The 18,086-nt window shown below is 49.6% G+C and overlaps 1 protein-coding gene across 1 annotated transcript; it reads right to left on the reverse strand.

Annotated features, from left to right (window-relative positions):
* Positions 1-6: 6 nt before the first annotated feature.
* Positions 7-17,778, reverse strand: DACT3 (dishevelled binding antagonist of beta catenin 3; the record flags this gene model as incomplete). Its single annotated transcript, XM_083369899.1, is given in 5 exon segments — positions 7-698; positions 700-2,135; positions 2,505-2,663; positions 2,835-2,949; positions 17,560-17,778. Coding segments are annotated over 5 exon segments (2,139 nt in total). The 3' UTR covers positions 7-488.
* Positions 17,779-18,086: the final 308 nt, after the last annotated feature.

Here is an 18,086-nt window from a genome sequence, read left to right on the forward strand (position 1 = left end):
AAAGAAGGATAGAAGGTGGAAGAGAGAGGAACAGGAAGGAAAGAAAAAAGAAAAAGAAATAGAAAGAAGAAAGAAAGAAGGAAAGAAAGAAAAAGAAAGCAGAGAGAGAAAGGAGAGAAGGAAAGGAAAGGAAGAAAAGAAAGGAAGGAAGAAGGGAAAGAAGGAAAAGGAAGGAAGGAAAAGGATGCCATTATAAATACCTCTCCGTTTAGGATGGACGGAGTTAGCGAGACGGGGAGCCAGGGAGCCACAGACTCAGCAGTTTCCAGGGAAGAGAAAAGGTCCCGAATCTCCCTTCCATCCAAGGCCGCCTCACTTTTCCCCCCACTGTTTTTCTTTCCAACCCAGACTTGAAGCTGAGGCAGCGCCTGGACTGGCACCTCGCTGGCTGCTGAAAGGGAAGATGAGACACATTCAAGGGGAACTTTCTGCCCCCCCACAAAAGTCGGGGGAACCAGCAGGACGTTGCGGGAACCGATGGTGCTCCCTTACACCGTCGTCATGACTTTGAGCGAGCCGGATCGGAAGCGCATAATTTTCTTCTTGAGTGCGTGAGAGGCCTTGATCTTGACGAACACTTTGGGCTGCCCGCTGGTAGCCCTTCCTGGGCCGGACGCCGACACCAGCTGCGGAGAGAGCTGCTGCGGCCACACGAGACCCCCACTCTCGTCTGTATCGCTGGATGCGCCGCTGCTGTACGGCGGGTGGCGAGTCCCCGTCGCTCAGGCTGGAGTCGCTGTCTCCGCCGACAAGGCCCTCCTCCAGGCGGCACACGGGGGCCCTCCTGGCTGGCTCGCCCGAACACTCAGAGTCACTGCCTGGGTAGGTGTACCCTGCAGGGCCTGGGCCCTGTTGGCCCCGTGGCGGCTCCACGGTGCTCCCGGGAGACAGCTCCTCTTGAGAGAGCTCGGCTGTTGAACTCCATTTGCGGTAGCCACTGCCCGTGTTCCTGTGCAACCGACGCTGCCGGGAGGGTTTCTGTGTGGATTCCTCCCGGTCCACAGTCCCGTTTTTCAGCCGGGACCTGTTCAGAAGGCTGTTCTCCGATTGAGACCTAGCTGCCTTCTTGGATTTGGGGGAACTTTTCCTCCCGCCCCCCTTTCTCACAGCCCCGTCGCTCACCTCTTCTGTAAAGCGGCACTTCTTGGCAGGGGCCACAACCCGCGGCCGTTCCCTCACCAGCAGAGGGACCCGCTCAGGCGACAGTTCCACTGAGCGGCCTTTGGTCAGAGGTGGGGGCTTCTTCCTGCCCGCCCGGTGAGCCTGCTGGGCCCAGGGGGGCTGCTGGGCAGGGATGTACTGGGCTTTGACCATCAGGCAGCCTCCTTCCTCCGATTCGTAGGAGACTGGCTCCTGGACGCTTCCCCGCGAGGAACCTTCCTCCCTGTCCAACAGCGGGGATGAGGGATAGAGGGTGTCGTAGTGGTCTACGGAGGGAGACCTCCCCTGGGCCAATGCCTGCAGCTTGGGGGGTTTCCGGAGACTGGACGGAGGTGGATGAAAGTCCTCCGCCACTGTCTTGGTGGCCAAAGTCCTCTCGGCTGCGGCGTCCCACGAAGACCAGACACGGGTGGTGGTGACAGCAGCGCCGCGCTCGTGGCCGCAGGGCGATGGGGTGCTGCTGCCCCTCTCCACGGACGGAGGGTGCCTGCGCTCGGCCTGCAGGGACAGCAGCTCGGTGGGCCGCTTGCAGAGGCTGCTCTGCCGGACCACGCCACCTTTGGCCGACGGCTCCGAGCTGAGGCTCGTCCGGGGCTTGCTGCCTCTGACCAGCTGGCTGCGGCGGCGGAGGAGACGGGAGATGTAGCTCTCCAGCCGCTGGCCCTGCGAGGCAGCCTCCGTGTAGAGCTGGAAGTCGTTCCCGTAGGCCTCAATGTTGCCATCGGGATCCTCCGGGTAGGACAAGGCCCGGGAAGCGGCCGAGGAGAAGGCAGGGTCCTCGTACAGGGGGCTCTGGAAGAAGGGACTCTGCAGGGCCACTGCATGCAGGGGGCTGGGGTACAAGAAAGGGTCTGGGGTGAAGCAGGTGGGCAGCGGCTCGGCAGACGGATCTTGGGACGAGGTGTAGGGGGCTGAGAAGGAGCGCGGCATGGTGCTCCGTTGGGCTCTCTCCTTGCTGTTGTTGGCTACGTCCCCTGTGGAAGGCAAGAGAGAGAGAGAGAGCTGGGCAGGTGGGGGGGGCTGAACCCCCCTAAAACTCCGAATGCTGAAGCTGTTTCAGGGAATCGTCCACACTGGATCCAAGTCGACCTTTCACGAGTCCTTAGTTCTGTCTGGGCTTGGTGGTTTTCTCGAAGACATTTCATTACTCGGACTAGGTGACACTATCGGCACTGATGATGTTACCTTTTTGGGTCATGAAACGTCTGCAAGAAAACCACCAAGCTCAGAGAACACCAAGGATCCCTCAGTTCAACCCTGAGCTACAAATATTTTCCTTTATTAGGTTGACCTCTCTCCACCCAGGAGTAGCCAGGTGCCAATCAAGCCACCTTCTTACCCACCTACAGATTTGGGGCGCTCGTTGGAATAACCGAGGCGGGATTCTGGATGGCTGATTTGAGAATAGGACCCCGATGCTGATGGCATGCTGGAGGAAGAATCTTCAAATCCAGAAGCTGGTGAATCGGTGGCCACTGCCGACTGTTGACCCTCGTAGAAACCTGGTGAAGAAGTGGCATCGATATTACTAGCCTCCTGTGACCCCCAGATTTCCAGCCGAGCAAGGAAGGCCAGATTGCCCGTGATCCCACTTCTGACACCAGCCATAGAAGGAGGGAAAATGCAAGAGGAGACAAGATTAAAACAAATGCCATGTTTTCTTCTCCCCATACCTGAACTAGGCCAGCTGTCTGTCTCAACTGCCTCCCCGCACGTCTTCTCGTTGCCGTATAGTCGTAATAAGCCCAGCTGCTGTTCCATTTCCCACATCAGCTCAGGAAGGGCATCCTGAAAAACCCCAGAAAATCATCAGTTGGTCTCATAAGAGGAACGGATATTGCTGCCTCTTTGTTATCTATAGTGGTAGGAGTAGTAGTGTCTATATAGTAGTATCCATAGTAGTATAGCAGGTAATAGTAGATATTTATTGAGTAGGCATCATATATTAAGTATATACTCAATGGTATTATTAGTAGGTATATACTCAATGATTCACCAAAGCACCAGAGGGAAGGATGAGAAACAATGGTTGGAAACTGATCAAAGAGAGAAGCAACCCAGGATTAAGGAGAAACTTCCTGACAGTGAGGACAATTAACCAGTGGAACAGCTTGCCTCCAGACGTTGTGGGCGCTCCATCACTGGAGGTTTTTAAGAAGAGGCTAGACAGTCACTTGTCTGAGATGGTATAGGTCAGGGGTAGGCAACCGTGGCTCTTTTATGACTCGTAGACTTCAACTCCCAGAATTCATGAGCCAGCACGGCTGGCTCAAGAATTCTGGAAGTTGAAGTCCATGAGTCACAAAAGAGCCACGGTTGCCTACCCCTGGTATAGGTTCTCCTGCTTGAGCAGGGGGCTGGACTAGAAGACCTCAAAGGTCCCTTCCAGCTATATTCTGTTCTATTCTACTCAATATATGATAATGAAGTAATACCTACTCAATGCATGATTAGCACATTGAGTAGGTGTCACCTTGCTGTGATACCTATTCAGTGTTCTAACCATTGCTGCGCTCCCCCCAAAAACAGGGAAATCGACACAATTTCCCAGCCCAGAAATCTGGAAGAGAGGTGGACACACAATCACTTCCTTTTCCGTCACTCTCTACTCAGACACACAACTCTCTCAGTAGACTCAACAAAGAGCAGTGTAGCTTCTCCTTGATGTGACCCCCTTTCCTTACAAGCCATGGTAGTTTCCATATGTAGGACAACCCCCCCCCCCAGACGTAGATGAGATCAGAGGTCCCCACAGGTTTTATCTTGGTAGCCAGATGGAACAGGGAGCTCCAGAAGAGTGTGTATTTGTGTTTGTGTGTCTGTCTAGGGTGGATGTGTGGATGTGAAAGAGAGAAAGAGACTGGGGAAAGAAGGAACTGGGGGAGGGGGGAGAGCTATGGGGCAGCTTTTGACCTTCAGACAGATGGTGGCCCCAGGGACAAAAACGACTCGTTTGGACGCATCAGTCAACCTCCGGACAGGAAAACAATGGGCCGAAATTTTCACCCGACCCAAATAAAATGTGAGTGGGCCTGTAATCACAAAGTAGCGTCTGTTGGCGACCGCAAAGCTCTCCAGACATTCCCATCCGGACAATCTGACCAGAGATTGGAAAGATTGGAAGGTAACAACACAAAATCTTGGAGAATGGTTGATGGACAGCAAAGCAAAATAAAGCAAAAAGCAAAAAAGCAAAATGCAAACAGCAAAGGCACTCCGACACACAACACGTCTCCACGATATTACTCCAGCTGAATATTTCGGCTGGCTCCTGTTGTAAGCATTCCACGTGTTTTTGGCCCGTATCCCTGGTGCTCTTTGGGAGAGGGAGAGAAAGGCATGGGCTGGGATTGGAAAGGAACGCACCTGTAGGCAAGCCGGCCACAAGTCCACCCAGGTTGCCACCAGCGAAGGAAGCTAAAGCAAGAGAAGATCTCGGGGCAGGGGGAGAAGGCAACCTGTGTGACTTTTTCTCACATTGACAGCTGCGTTGGAACATACAGGCTAGCTCAGGTTTCGGAGCTGAGAAAACATGGTCAGATCGTGGTGGGAGGTTGATGTCAGGCAGTGTTTTTCAACCCTGGCCCCTTTAAGATGTGTGGACTTCAACTCCCAGAATCCCCCAGCCAGCTTTGCTGGGAATTGAAGTCCACACAACGTAAAGCAGCAAAGCTGGCTGGGGGATTCTGGGAGTTGAAGTCCTCCCATTCTTTCAAGCACCCAAGGTTGAGACACACTATGTCAGGTCATTAAGGAAGGAAGCAGACCGGAGAAGAATTTGGAGCATCCTTAAGCCAGTCTGTGGTGACGGGTTCAGCAAATTCCTTCAAGTGAATTCCGGTCTGTTCCTCCCTATCAGCTGTTAGACCCAGCAGGGTTTTTGCTTCCAAATTGTCTGGATGAGGTCATGGAAGAAAACTTTTATCCCGTAGCTGCTTGTTTTGTCTCTGCCTAACCAATGGATTTCTACTGACGGAAAATACATTTTTTTTCCTCCTGATTGTTTCTTGCACAACCCTCAGCCTTGCACACAGAATTCTCCGACATGCCACAAAAGCTTTAGCAAAGATATGCCAGTACAGGTAGCCCTCAATTTATGACCATAATTGAGCCCAACATTTTTGGTTGCTGAGTGAGACATGGGTTAATTTTGCCCCGTTTGATCCCCTTTTCTCTTTGGCAGCCCCATAAATATTAGAAGGCTGCGATCATGTCACCCCTGGCCCTTCTCTTCATTAAACTAGACATACCCAATGCCTGCAACCGTTCTTCTTCCTGTATTTTAGCCTCCAGGCCCCTAATCATCTTGGTTGCTCGGCTAAGGCTATGAAACATCCCAGATTTTGCATTTCCACCTTGCAAAACTGACTGCCTTTGTCTAAGAAGGAAGGGCTCCTCAAATCCTTTCCCTCACCTGTCAAAATTTGCATCTAACCTACTTTTTACCTGGTGCAGTTGAATCGATTCCAGTTACAGGATCTAGGAAGAAATCCCTTAAGGGAAGAGGACCACAATCTTCAAAGCTTTTAAGAAAATAATCTACACCGGGGTGATTTTATTCCGTCTGCAAGACAGACTCCGAAGAGGAGATATACTCTTTATCTCCTACCTTCCTGGAATCTTTTTTCTCCCTCTGGGGCTCATGTGGGTGTCCAAGAAATCAAAAAAGCGACTCTGGGATGGATAGATTATATTCAGTTGACTCATGACGGTCTCCGGGTCTCCTTTCTGCATTTCTCCGCATTTCCTGCGAGCCACCCAGGGTTCAGATTTAGCTGCGGTTTTAAACCGGCCCTAAGGATCCCCTGTTGCTCACTACTTTAGGAGCTGGATCTACCTTGAAACCACTCCAAAGAGAGGATCAAAAGCCCCAAAGGAAAGACCCAAAAAGGCCTCCTCAGCTGCAATCAACACCCCAGATGAGCAGAGATTAACACCAGGATTAACACCAAGACCAACAATCAAGAAGTACACAATGCCCCAATCAAGGAACTACCAACCCAGAGGAACAAGCTAATAGTAAACAACAGCATAATCAAGGAAGAATGATAGGGCAGGCCACTAGTATATAGAAATAAGGACAAACCCTACTTCTAACACGGATGTTCCCTAGTTTGGTAATGAAATGTCTAAAAGAAAACCGTTGAGCTAAGAGAGTACCAAGGACCCCACAATTGTTGTCATTGTTATTGTCCTCCTCCTCCTCCTCCTTTCCACAACCCCCCTCCTTCTAGCACTGATGATGTAACCTAGTTGGGTAATGAAACATCTGCAAGGAAACCACCACACTCAGAGAGTGTTTCGTATATACAGTACTGTGGAGGCAGGAATATCTCAGACACAAGTGTGGTTCCATTAGCACACTATATTATCCCCCATGCTTACTGTGCAAGCACAAAAACACACACTTTGAAACGGCCAGAGAAATACAGCGGTGAAGGAGATCACCTGTTTGTTCATAACCCAGTTACAGCACAAACAGGTTTATAGTCCTTCATTTGTGCTAATTTGCTCTAGGTATTTTATTTTCAAGCGCCACCCTTGGTGCTTCAACCACGTGCTAGTCAATTTCGCAACCCCAGCTTGTCAATTTCACCATTCTGGACAGCTTTTCCTAAGAGCTCCACTTGCCTTTATTGTAATTCCCATCTTTCCTTGGGCATTTCCCACAAGAAAACTCTGATGAAACCAGAATAACCAGATTGTTTCTTTTAAGTGGGGGGGGGGGGCGGAGAAGGAATAATATCAGGATGCTATTAGGAGAGAAACTTTCAAGAAGGATTGCAAGAATGTGATGTGGTTTCCTTGCAAGAGAAAAGTCAAGGTGGAAATAGAAACGGAATGGTACGGTGTGTGCAACGTACGTTTATTTTTGCTGCATTTGTGGATGCTGCATTTGGAGTGATTTTTAAAGAGGGAGGAATTGAAAATTCCAAGGAAAAAAGCCGCCTATTTATTTTCCGGATATGCTGAGCGGTTTCAGGCAAAATATCACAAACTGTGTATCACGAATCCCGGGAGAAATTTGGAAAAGCAGACATCATTGAGGGGGCTTGCACAAACCAACCAGGATTGCAACCAGCACTTGCCTGGACAACCTCATGGGAAAGCCACAATTATCACTACAAAGAGGAAATACAGGCAGTCCTCGACTTACAACAGTTCATTTAGTGACCATTCAAAATTACAACGGCACTGAAAAAAGTGACTTATGATTGGTTTTCACACTTACGACAATCGCAGGATCCCCGTGGTCACGTGACCAAAATTCAGATGCTTAGCAACTGACATATTTATGACAGTCCTGGGGTCACATGATCCTCCTTCGCGACCTTCTGAGAAGCAAAGTCAGTGGGGAGGCCGGATTCACTTAACAACTGTGTTACTAACTTAACAACTGCAGTCATTGACTTAAGAACTGTGGCAAGAAAAGTTGTAAAATGGGGCCAAACTCACTTAACAAATGTCTCAGTTAGCAACATAAAATGTTGAACTCAATTGTGGTCGGAAGTTGAGGACTGCCTGTATTTATCCTATCTTCGTCCAGAAGGCTAAGGACGTTTTACTCCACAACGATCCTGACAGGTAGGTTAGGCTGAGAGAGAGGATTACTCTAAAATTATGTAATCAACATACATCTTTCAGTGTAAAGAATAGAATAGAATAGAATAGAATAGAATAGAATAGAATAGAATAGAATAGAATAGAATAGAATAGAATAGAATAGAACAGAACAGAACAGAACAGAACAGAACAGAATAGAATAGAATAGAATAGAATAGAAATAGCAGAGTTGGAAGGGACCTTGGAGGTCTTCTAGTCCAGCCCCCTCCTCAGACAGGAAACCCATTTCAGATTGTACCCAGAATCTCTCAACTGCTATCTCAAGACCCTAACCTAGTGTTTCTCAACCTTGGCGACTTTAAGACATGTGAACCTCAACTCCCAGAATTCCCCACCAAAGCCATTACTACTACTACTACTACTACTACTACTACTACTTATTTAAATTTCATGCTACCCATCTCACTGACATATCAACTCTGGGTGATATATAAATTTAATAAACAAATATCTAAAATTGGAATATTTTATCTGGGGACAGACTGGTACATTGCCACTTATTATTATTATTATTATTATTATTATTATTATTATTATTATTATTATTAAATTTTCATACCTCCCTTCTCCCGAAGGACTCAGGGCGGTGTACAGGGCAATAAATATCAAAATATAAATACAAAAGTTAAAAAAGAAGTTAAAAAGGATTAAATAATTATGCCCAATATAATACAATAATAAAACTGTGTTAAAACTAAATCCAACCCCAAACCCATCAGACTTATGACCTTGGGAAGCCTTTGCTGTCTCGATTAGGGTGTGCAATGCAATAAAATAACCCACCCCAGCCATTACATGTATAATACGGATGGTAGCATGTAAACTTTATGCATGCATAATGTTACGTGCACAAAAAGGCTTTGAATCCACCATCACCGTGGCCATCTTGACGTTTTTTGACCCCTTCCCAAATCTCTCAGTTATGAAAATGAACGAAACCAGCCGTGAAGGCGTTGAACACCTTATCTCCCTGCTTGCAACTGGCTAATATATTTAATTAGCATTCATTAAACCTACTTTGTGGTAAAAACTGAACCACAGATACACCTTGGCTTTGAGGTCTGAGCAGCACTTGCCAAACCAAAGCCTCCTTCCTCACCTGAGGTCCTGCAGGTGTGCTGGGTTCCGACCCCAATGGGGCGGCGCTGGCTGATAACCATGGACTTTGTAGTGAAGCGCAGCTGAGAGGCACCAGCAGAGTTTAGCAAGCCTTGCCTGCTTGCTTCATCGGGGCTTACTTTGATATTTCTTAGTGCAATATTTCCAGTTGTGTATTTCCAGGCTCTGCTTTTGCAATCGACGGACTAGGAGAGGAATGTGCTTTGATGAAAGAAAAAATTGCAAAAGCTCAAAGCTTTTGCTCATAAAAACCCCAATAACGTGGCCAACTTTCAGCTTAGGCAGCCGGAACTATTCCAGCTTCACTTTTTTTTCTCTGGAAAACAGCTTGAGAAGACTTTGTGGGCTCCCCACAGCCCACAAATCCTTGCAAAGGGAGGAGAGGAGGGGGTCTTCCGAGTAGCCAAGATGTGCCAATTACCTCTTTGGTTAATTAGAAAGCTGCTTCAACGGGAAGGCGGTGCAGAGAACGGTGAGGATGGCAGAAAAGGTCATTGGCAGTTCTCTCCTTCCCATCCAGGACGTGCCACAGAAGCGTTGCTTGAGCAGGATTGTCCACAAGATTGTCTGGGACGCTACACGTCCTCTTCACAACCTGTTCTCCTTGTTACCTCCTGGGGAGGAGGGGGCTCTGTGGTATCCGAAGCAGAACATCCGGATTCAGCCCCAGTTTTGTTCCCTACAGTATCAACCTTGTGAACTCTCAACGCTTCCTCCTTCCGTTATGTGTTCAAGACGGGCAGTGATTAATATTTATATCTTACTTATGTGTAAGGGTGTAGTAGGTCTATATATGTGTTGTACATAGCATGTTTAAATGGGTGCTATGTACGTGTACACTTTGAAAGCCAGCAACTAAATTTCATTTTTAATGTGTGCCATTGTGCTCACAGTAAAAATGACAATAAAGGTTATCTATCTATCTATCTTCTATCGATTATCTATCTATATCTATCTCATCTATCATCATAGTTATCTATCATCTGTTTATCATCATTATCTATCTATCTATCATCTATCTATCTATCTATCTATCTATCTATCTATCTATCTATCTATCTATCTATCTATCTATCTTCTGAACTACACCTGTTCCTAATGGGCTAGACTCCGAGTCCCATCATCCTTTGAGTAGGCTCCTAGTGTGTTATGGGAATTGAAGCCCAGCCCATCTGCAAGGGCCTCAGGTGGGGGAAGGCAAGCTTCGTCCATTCTCATTTTACCAAGTGGTAAATTCCCTTGAAAGACCCAGCAAAGCCTCTCCATTGTTACCGGATCTTCCCTGCCAGCCTTATCTTATCTCTGCTGCCCTGAGTATATTTAGAAAACCTTCCCCACCCCTTTGCTGAAAGCAGCTTCTGCAAAGCTTCCCACCCCCTGCTCTTTTGCCTTTTACACTTAATTAAGGAGGAAATTTGCATTTTCCCCTTTTGTTCCTCCTCTCCTGTTTTCCTGCTGGAAGCAGTCACGGATTAGATTTAGGAGGATGGGTTAATATCCTGGAAATCAACTGGGCAATAAGGTGGTTTCTTTTTGCCAAGAGTTATTGCCCAAGAACACACTTGTCTGATGAAGGAGGTGAGCGCAGACACATCCCTTAGATAGAACAGAGAAGAATAAGAGTGGAAGGGACTCTGGAGGCCTTCTAGTCCAACCCCCTGCTCATGGAGGAGACTCCATACCTTGGAGTGTCCAACCTTGGCAACTTTTCAGAATTGTGGACTTCAACTCCCAGAATTTGCCAGCCATACGAATGGGGAATTCTGGGAACTGAAGTCCAATAGGTCTTCAAGGTGCCAAGGTTGCACACCCCTGCTTTATCATATTTGTTGCTCTTCTGTGTACATATTCTAAGGTCTGCAGGCACACAACACCATGTTCACTGGTTGTGTGCCCTCCTATGGGACTACAACTCCAATGGACCAGACTAGCAATAGGCTGAGGATTATGAAAGGTATCAGGACTTTCAGAAAGACCTCTGAGGAGAAGCCTTTGATCCTAGTCCCATCATCCTGATCAGCAAGAAGCTTCTATTAATATTGGCAAAATTCTCTCCCAGCTACAGAGATTTTCCATCATCCCGCTGACAAATCCAAGAGACTCCTTACCCTTCCTTCCTTCCTTCCTTCCTTCCTTCCTTCCTTCCTTCCTTCCTTCCTTTCTTTCTTTCTTTCTTTCTTTCTTTCTTTCTTTCTTTCTTTCTTTCTTTCTTTCTTTCTTCTTTCTTTCTTCTTTCCTTCCTTCCTCTCTTTTTCTTCTTCTTTCTTTCTTTCTTTCTTTCTTTCTTTCTTTCTTTCTTTCTTTCTTTTTCTTCCTTTTTCTTTCTTTCTTCTCTTTTTCTTTCTTCTTTCTTTTTCTTTCTTTCTTTCTTTCTTTCTTTCTTTCTTTCTTTCTTTCTTTCTTTCTTCTCTCTCCCTCTCTTTTATTGACTTATTTTTAAGGTTTATTAGCTGCCCAACCTTCAGCCAATTCTCAGGACAACATGCGATAGGTGCCAACAAAAATCCTTGCCAAGTGTAGGAAAGTCACACAACAAGAAGCAGAGACTTGAAAACTTACTTTAAAAAAAATCTCAAGATACCGTGGAGACAGATATACACAGGAATAAAAACATAGCAAAATGCGAAGTCAGCGGGAAATCAAATTCACTTAACAACCATGTTACTAACTTAAGCAACTCACTTACTCGTTGTGGCAAGAAAGGTCGTAAAAAGGGGGCCAAACTCACTTAGCCACAACAATTTGGAGCTCAGTTGTGATTGTAAGTCAAAGACCATTCGTACAGCTAAAAACTTCCAATTTTTGTCTTTAGGGGGGAAAAAAACACTATATCCTTTGAAATTTCCTAACTAAAAATGGCTTTTAGGGCAAGGCAGGGAAAACATGAAGCCTCAAGCGAAGTCAAGTGTGTCTTCCTTCTGCTCTGGGTCTCTAGGAGTGAGATGAGGAATTAATGCATTGACAGTTGGGGGCTACATAATTACTGCCAACAGTGCAATTACACACAGAGGAGGTTTGCAAAGCTCGAGGCAGTGTCGCCAATTATCCTGTGTTCGGTTATCTCACTGGTGCATCCAATTCATAGGAACTTGTTTCTGAGCAAAAATATGTTACATTTGAGTGGCGGTTCTTGCAAAACTTCCTGGTGCTCTCTGAGCTGGGTTGTTTCCTTGCAGACGTTTCATGACCCAACTAGGTAACATCATCAGTGTTGAAAGGGAGTGGGGTTTGGGAGGAGGAGGAGGAAGGGGGGAAGACCATGGGGTCCTTGATGCTCTCTGCTTGGTGCTCTCTTCTCGCCCTTCCTTGCAGACGTTTCATGACCCAACCGGGGAACATCATCAGTGCAAACCCAATTTTTTTCTAGCCGTGATGATATTACCTAGCTGGGTCATGAAACGTCTGCAAGGAAGGGTAAGAAGACAGTGCCAAGCGCAGAGAGCCCAGAAGACCCCACATTCTCCCCCTCCCTCCTCCTCCCCCACTTCTCTGCAAATCTCTCTTCGACCTAGTTTGGGTCATGAAACATCTGCAAGGAAAGAGAACCACCCAGCCCAGAGAGCACCAAGAAACCCTCATTTCAACCCTGAGCTGCAAATATTCCCTTGTAACGATACTTTCAAGTTTCAGTCAAGAGGCTGGTCTTTGAAGCTGTAATGTAGGAAACTAAAATAAGCTTTTTCCCCTTCCCATCCATTTCCACCCCCCTCTCTCTCCCTCCCTCCCTCCCTCCCTCCCTCCCTCCCTCCCTCTCTCTCTCTCTCTCTTTTCTTGCTAATTTCCTGGAAATGATAAGCCATCCACAAAGAACTTTTAAGAACAGACGTTGGGATTGCGAATATTTTCTGGCTGGATTTCACGTCTGCAAGGTCCAAATTCAAACAATTTATAAACACACGTTCAAAGCTGAACTTCAAAACATTTCAGCCCACCTAAGTTTATGCTTAGGGAGAGAAAGAGACAGGAGGGGGGGGGTCTGGACTTTTATTGTTCCTTCTTGAAAGATCTGAATCACTGCACCATCTGTAAGTCCTGACTCAAAGGAGACGAGGAGGCAGACCCCCAAGCAGAGCAGCCCTAGAGGGGGGGGGAAAGCAGGAAAGAGCTTCTTGCCAAAAGCTCCTTCAACCTCTCCAGAACAGCCGCCAATCCCTGGCATGGCAGAACCAACCGGAGCCTTTTGCATTTTAGATAACCTTAGGGAAGGCTTCACTACGTTAGGAAAACCAAAACAAGCACAAACGTAAATGTCTGCAAGGAGGAAAAGGAGAACCTAGAATGATGGATGGATGGATGGATGATAGATAGATGAGATAGATAGAAGACAGAGATACCAATAGATGAGAGAGAATAGAGAAAGAGATAAATGATTGACAGACAGACATATAGAGAGACGATAGATAACAGAGAAAAATGATTGACAGAGATAATAAAGAGATAAATGAGAGAGAGTGGGGGGGGTCTATACCTGCTAGTTCAGATGGGGTTGTTGAGATAATCAACAATTTCTCCATGAGGAAGGCATTTGGGAGTCCTGGCCCAACCCTCTTCCTCCCCAACCATCATAAATTCCAAGATAAGACTTCAGACAGGAGGGGGACTAGGGGGGGAGAGGGAAGCGGGTGGGGGGGGGAGGCCAACTCTGCCTCTGCAGATTATCCAGGCTGAGCAAACACAGCCCACGGGATGATTTGGAAAAGAGACTCAGGTCAGGAGGAGTGGATTCCCTCCCACCTCCTTTACCTTCCCCCTCTTCTCCAATACGCTCCTCCACAATAGTCCTCGGCTTACCACCACAAGGGGGTTCCAGAATGATGTGACTCACTTAACATCCACCCTGCTCAGCAGGGGAAATCCTGATCCCGCTTGTGGTCCTAACCCAGTCACCACCTTGGAAGTTTCACACACACACACACACACACACACACACACACACACACACACCAACCTCCTCCAGGCCAAAGTCCAGGTGTCCTTCCAGCTGCAGTTTTTCGGGGGTCCTTAAAGTGAGCACAGCTAATCCAGTACTTTGACTAGTAGTACGTTGACCTTCGCTCTCATTACCTGCCCTGCCCTAAACTGTCCCATGGTCTTTCTCCCCCTGTCCCTTCATACCTGTTTGTCTCTCTTGGGTCCTCCTCCCCACCCAGGCCCCTTCCCCCCCCCATGCCACTTTCCTGCCCTGCTTTCCAGGCTGACCTTACCCCAACCTTCTGCAGATCCTCCACCTCGTCCCATTTCTCCCTCCATCCTAGCAAAGTGCTGCTTGCTTTATGGTGTTGACATGGCTTTCCTGGTGCCTGGTTGACCTGACAGATATATACACACACACACAAACACACACACACACACACACACACACACACACACACACACACACACACAGAAAGTGGGGGCATTTTCACAGACCCCCTAAATCCAGCCTGTTGGAAGAAATGAACAATAAGCCTGCTTGAGTTTACTCCATAAGCTTCAGCTCGTGGTCTAGGACTCTTCCCTTGGATATGACAGACTTTAAAAGGTGGGCCTTTAAGAACCATCACTGGGGCTGGGGAAGATAGGAGTTGTAGTCCAATGGCTCAGAGGTTGGCTGCTGCAGAGGACTCTCTGAAGCAACTGTGCAAAATGAGGACAGCATGGTGAATGAAGATCAGTTTTGCTTTAGAAAAACCTGACAACAGTCACTGAGTCATGGGGGGGGCTGAGGGGGGGTTCAGATTCAGGAAGGTAAACACAGCTCTCTTACCTCCTCCAGGGAAGGGGGTAGGTAGGTAGGTAGGAGATTAAGGAAGGGAGGGAGGGAGGGAGGGAAGGAGGGAGGGGGGAGGACATGGGGAAGGAAGAAAGAAGAAAAGTCAATGCAAAGGTGGTTATTTTCTTCTAAAGGTGTAGAAAGGGAAGAATACATGGTATTGGGGGAGGGGTGTGTACCACTATCAACTTCCCCAATTCTCATCTCAGCCCAATACATCTGGAGCTGGCAAAGGGGTGGTTCAAGGCAGTGTTCATCAACCTTGGGCACTTAAAGATGAGTGGACTTCAATTCCCAGAATTCCTCAGCCAGCTTTGCCTCAGAAAACTAGACCAGCCCAAGAGGCAGGAGACCACCCCTCCCCCCCCCAAACCCACGAGTTCATGGGTTGGCCAAAGAGGTCTAGGCAACTGCATGCAACCAACCACCTCAGAGCTCCGTCTATATGACTCCAGTTAAACTTTTCATTGTAAGGAACTCAAAGTGAAGTCCTTAGCCTACTGATTCCCAGGAGGAGGCCCTGTTGGACTGCAATTCCCATCACCTTCAGCTGTGGGGTAACAAAGATGGTAACACAACACATTTCAAAGCATCTTATGCAGAAAACCAGCCCTGGGAATTTTGCTAGAAAATCCAGAGATCTTTCAATTCTTGCCTGATCCTGCTTTGTGCTAGAATTAGGTGGTTCCAGATATCTCCAGCATGGCTCTTAAGTCCCCAACAAGGGACTTGTCTGTCTCCATCATCTCCAACCACCACAGGAAAGAGCCAGTTCAACCCAGGAGACCATAAATTCAAAGTTGCACGAGTTTGGGGCTCTCTCAAAGGAGGAATTATCTGTTGGAGCAGTCAGTCCTGGTGCTTAACACTATTCAGCAGGCTGAGAATACAAGCTTTCATTGTGCCCGACATAGAATTGCTAGCTAAATACTGCAATATCTGTTCACAAGCCACCATCTGGGCGTTATAGGCTGGGTCACCTGTTAACCCAGCAGTAGCCAAGTTTCCATCTGGCCGCGATGGCCACTGCGTGCCAACCTCACAAAGTGTGCCTGGCTGGTCCCACAATGTTGACCAGCAGCTCAGAGAAGGGCAGAGTTGGAAGGGAACTAAGAGGTCATCAAGTCCAACCCGCTGCACACTGCAGGATTCATGAAATCATCCCCTTTGATAACTACCCAGCCTCTGTTTGAAAATCTCCAGGAAAGAGGCCAAAAAATCTGGATGTGATAACCTATTCCACTGATTGGCAGCTCCGAAAGTTAATGTAATTCTTCCCAATATTTAATTGGCACCTTAAGTTTCATCCCATGAGTTCTAGTCTTGCCTTCTGGAGCACCTGAGAAGAAATTCGACCTCTCTACAATGCAACAGCCCTTCAAAGATTTGAAGGCAGCTGTCCTGTCCTCTTTGCCAGCTAAATGTCTCTGGGACAGGGGTAGGCAACCTAGCATGGCTGGCTCAGGAATTCTGGGAGTTGAAGTCCATGAGTCATAAAAGATCCGAGGTTGCCTACCCCTGCTCCAGGACAGTGTTTCTCAATCTTAGCCAATGTAAGAGATGTAGACTTCAACTCCCAGAATTCCCTGGCCAGCATGCTAGTGAACTTTAAGACTGAGGACTTCAGCTCCCAGAATTCCCTGGCCAGCCATGTCTTGAGAAACCCTCTCCCCGATAAAAGGGCAAGCCCATCCAGTTCCAACCGGTAGGAACTCAGGAACCAGAACTGAAAAAGGGAGGAACCTACTCCGGGATGGTTCAGAGGAAAAAGGATCTACTGGCTCATTCTTTAAACCTCCAGGGATCATGTCGCCCCGCATTTCAGCAAACACATCTGCTGGGGACACTTTCCCTTTCTGAGGAGCCACCCCCAGATGCCAACTGCCCCCGCTCCGAATGCCACAATCGAGCCTCGCTTTAATCCGGAGTCGTCTCGGTTCCCCTTCGGCTCGTCTTTGCCAGGGAATCGTTTCGCTCTTCAGCAACCGGTATTCCCCAGGCAGGAAAAAGGGAGCTGGCGGACCGTTTTTCCATCCAGCCAAGGGCGGATTCCGCTTTCCCAGTCCCGCTCGACCCCTTCGCCCCAGCTAAGCTCGCTTGGGAAGCATGGGAGGTGTAGTCCTGGAGATGAGGGAGGAACCTGCCTAGGGAGAGGAGGGGGCTTGGGGTCCACAGACGCTCCAGCGGCGGCCCGCCTGCCCAGAAAAGACTCCTCCGAGCAAAGCGGCGTTGCGCTCCCGGAGTTGGCCGCAGCGGCGGATGGATCAGCGAAGCCGGCTGCCGCGGTCCTGGCGCAAGCCGGAGACCCAGCCTGGCGGCGGGCGAGCAAAGGAGGGGAGGGGGCTCTGCTGATTTCTTCCAACGGAGCCCAACCAAGCGCAGAAGGGAGGCGACGGGGCGCAGCTGCCCGCTTCCACCAAGCCTCCCCAGGGCCGGAGGACGCGGGGTGGGAGGGGAGGAAAGGGGGCGGAAAGGGGGAGAGCGCCTCTCTTCCATCCCCATCCCGCGAGCGCGCGCATGCTCCTGCTCCATCCTTGCCGCCCCCAGACCCATTAATCCGACTGCAGAGAAAGGAGCCCGCGCAGGGGACCCGGGATCGTCCGCCTCCACCGTCTAGGCCGCGGACGTCGGGCAAGGAGCAGCCCACCCACTCACCCAACCGGAGCCCGGGCTCTTCCGACGCCCCTTCCCCGCGGGACAGCCCGACGACCCCCCTCCCCCACCCGGAGCACGTCAAATACCCTTCCCCCAGGCAGAAAAGGAGGAGGGCGGGCTGCGGCGACCCCTCCCCTCGCCTCTCCTGCCGCCCCACCTCCCTCGCCCTCCGGTGGTCCCAATCCGGCGCGCCCCCTCCCCGCCTGGGTGTCCTGCCTCCTGCCCCCCCCCGCTCCTCTCCGGCTCACCAGCTGCTCCTCCGGCGAAGGCTCCCCGCCTCCCCCGGGCTCGCTGCTCCCGGGCTTGGGGGCCGAGGGCTCGGAGGCGATGCGCAGCGCCTGCCGGACGCGCCGCTCCTGTCGCTCCCGCAGCAAGTGCAGCTCGCACAAGCCGGCCAGGGTGCCTTCCAGCCAGGCGCGCAGCCGGCCCCGTTCCGGGCTGGCCGGGAAGGAGAAGGCGCGGATCATGGTGCCGCCAGCCGGCCAGGCAGCTGCAGCCCTCGCCAGGCGGGCGGGCGGGCGGGCGAGCGGCGGCTCCTGCAGCGGCTCCGGCGCCGGGAAAGCGCAGCGGCGGCGCAAGTGCTGCGCTTCGGCGGCGGCGGCGGCTGCAGCTCCGCCGCTGTCACCGCCTCATTTGCATGTCGGCGCCGATTGGCTCGTCCGCCCGACACAGATTGGGAGACTCGGCCTCTGATTAGTCCGCCCGGCCCAGCGCCACGCCTCCCATTCAAACAATTGGGCCCCGGCCGCGCGTCGCTTTGGCCCAATCGAGCCAC

The sequence above is a fragment of the Vipera ursinii genome (assembly GCF_947247035.1).
Source record: "Vipera ursinii genome assembly, chromosome: 9".
NCBI lineage: Eukaryota > Metazoa > Chordata > Lepidosauria > Squamata > Viperidae > Vipera > Vipera ursinii.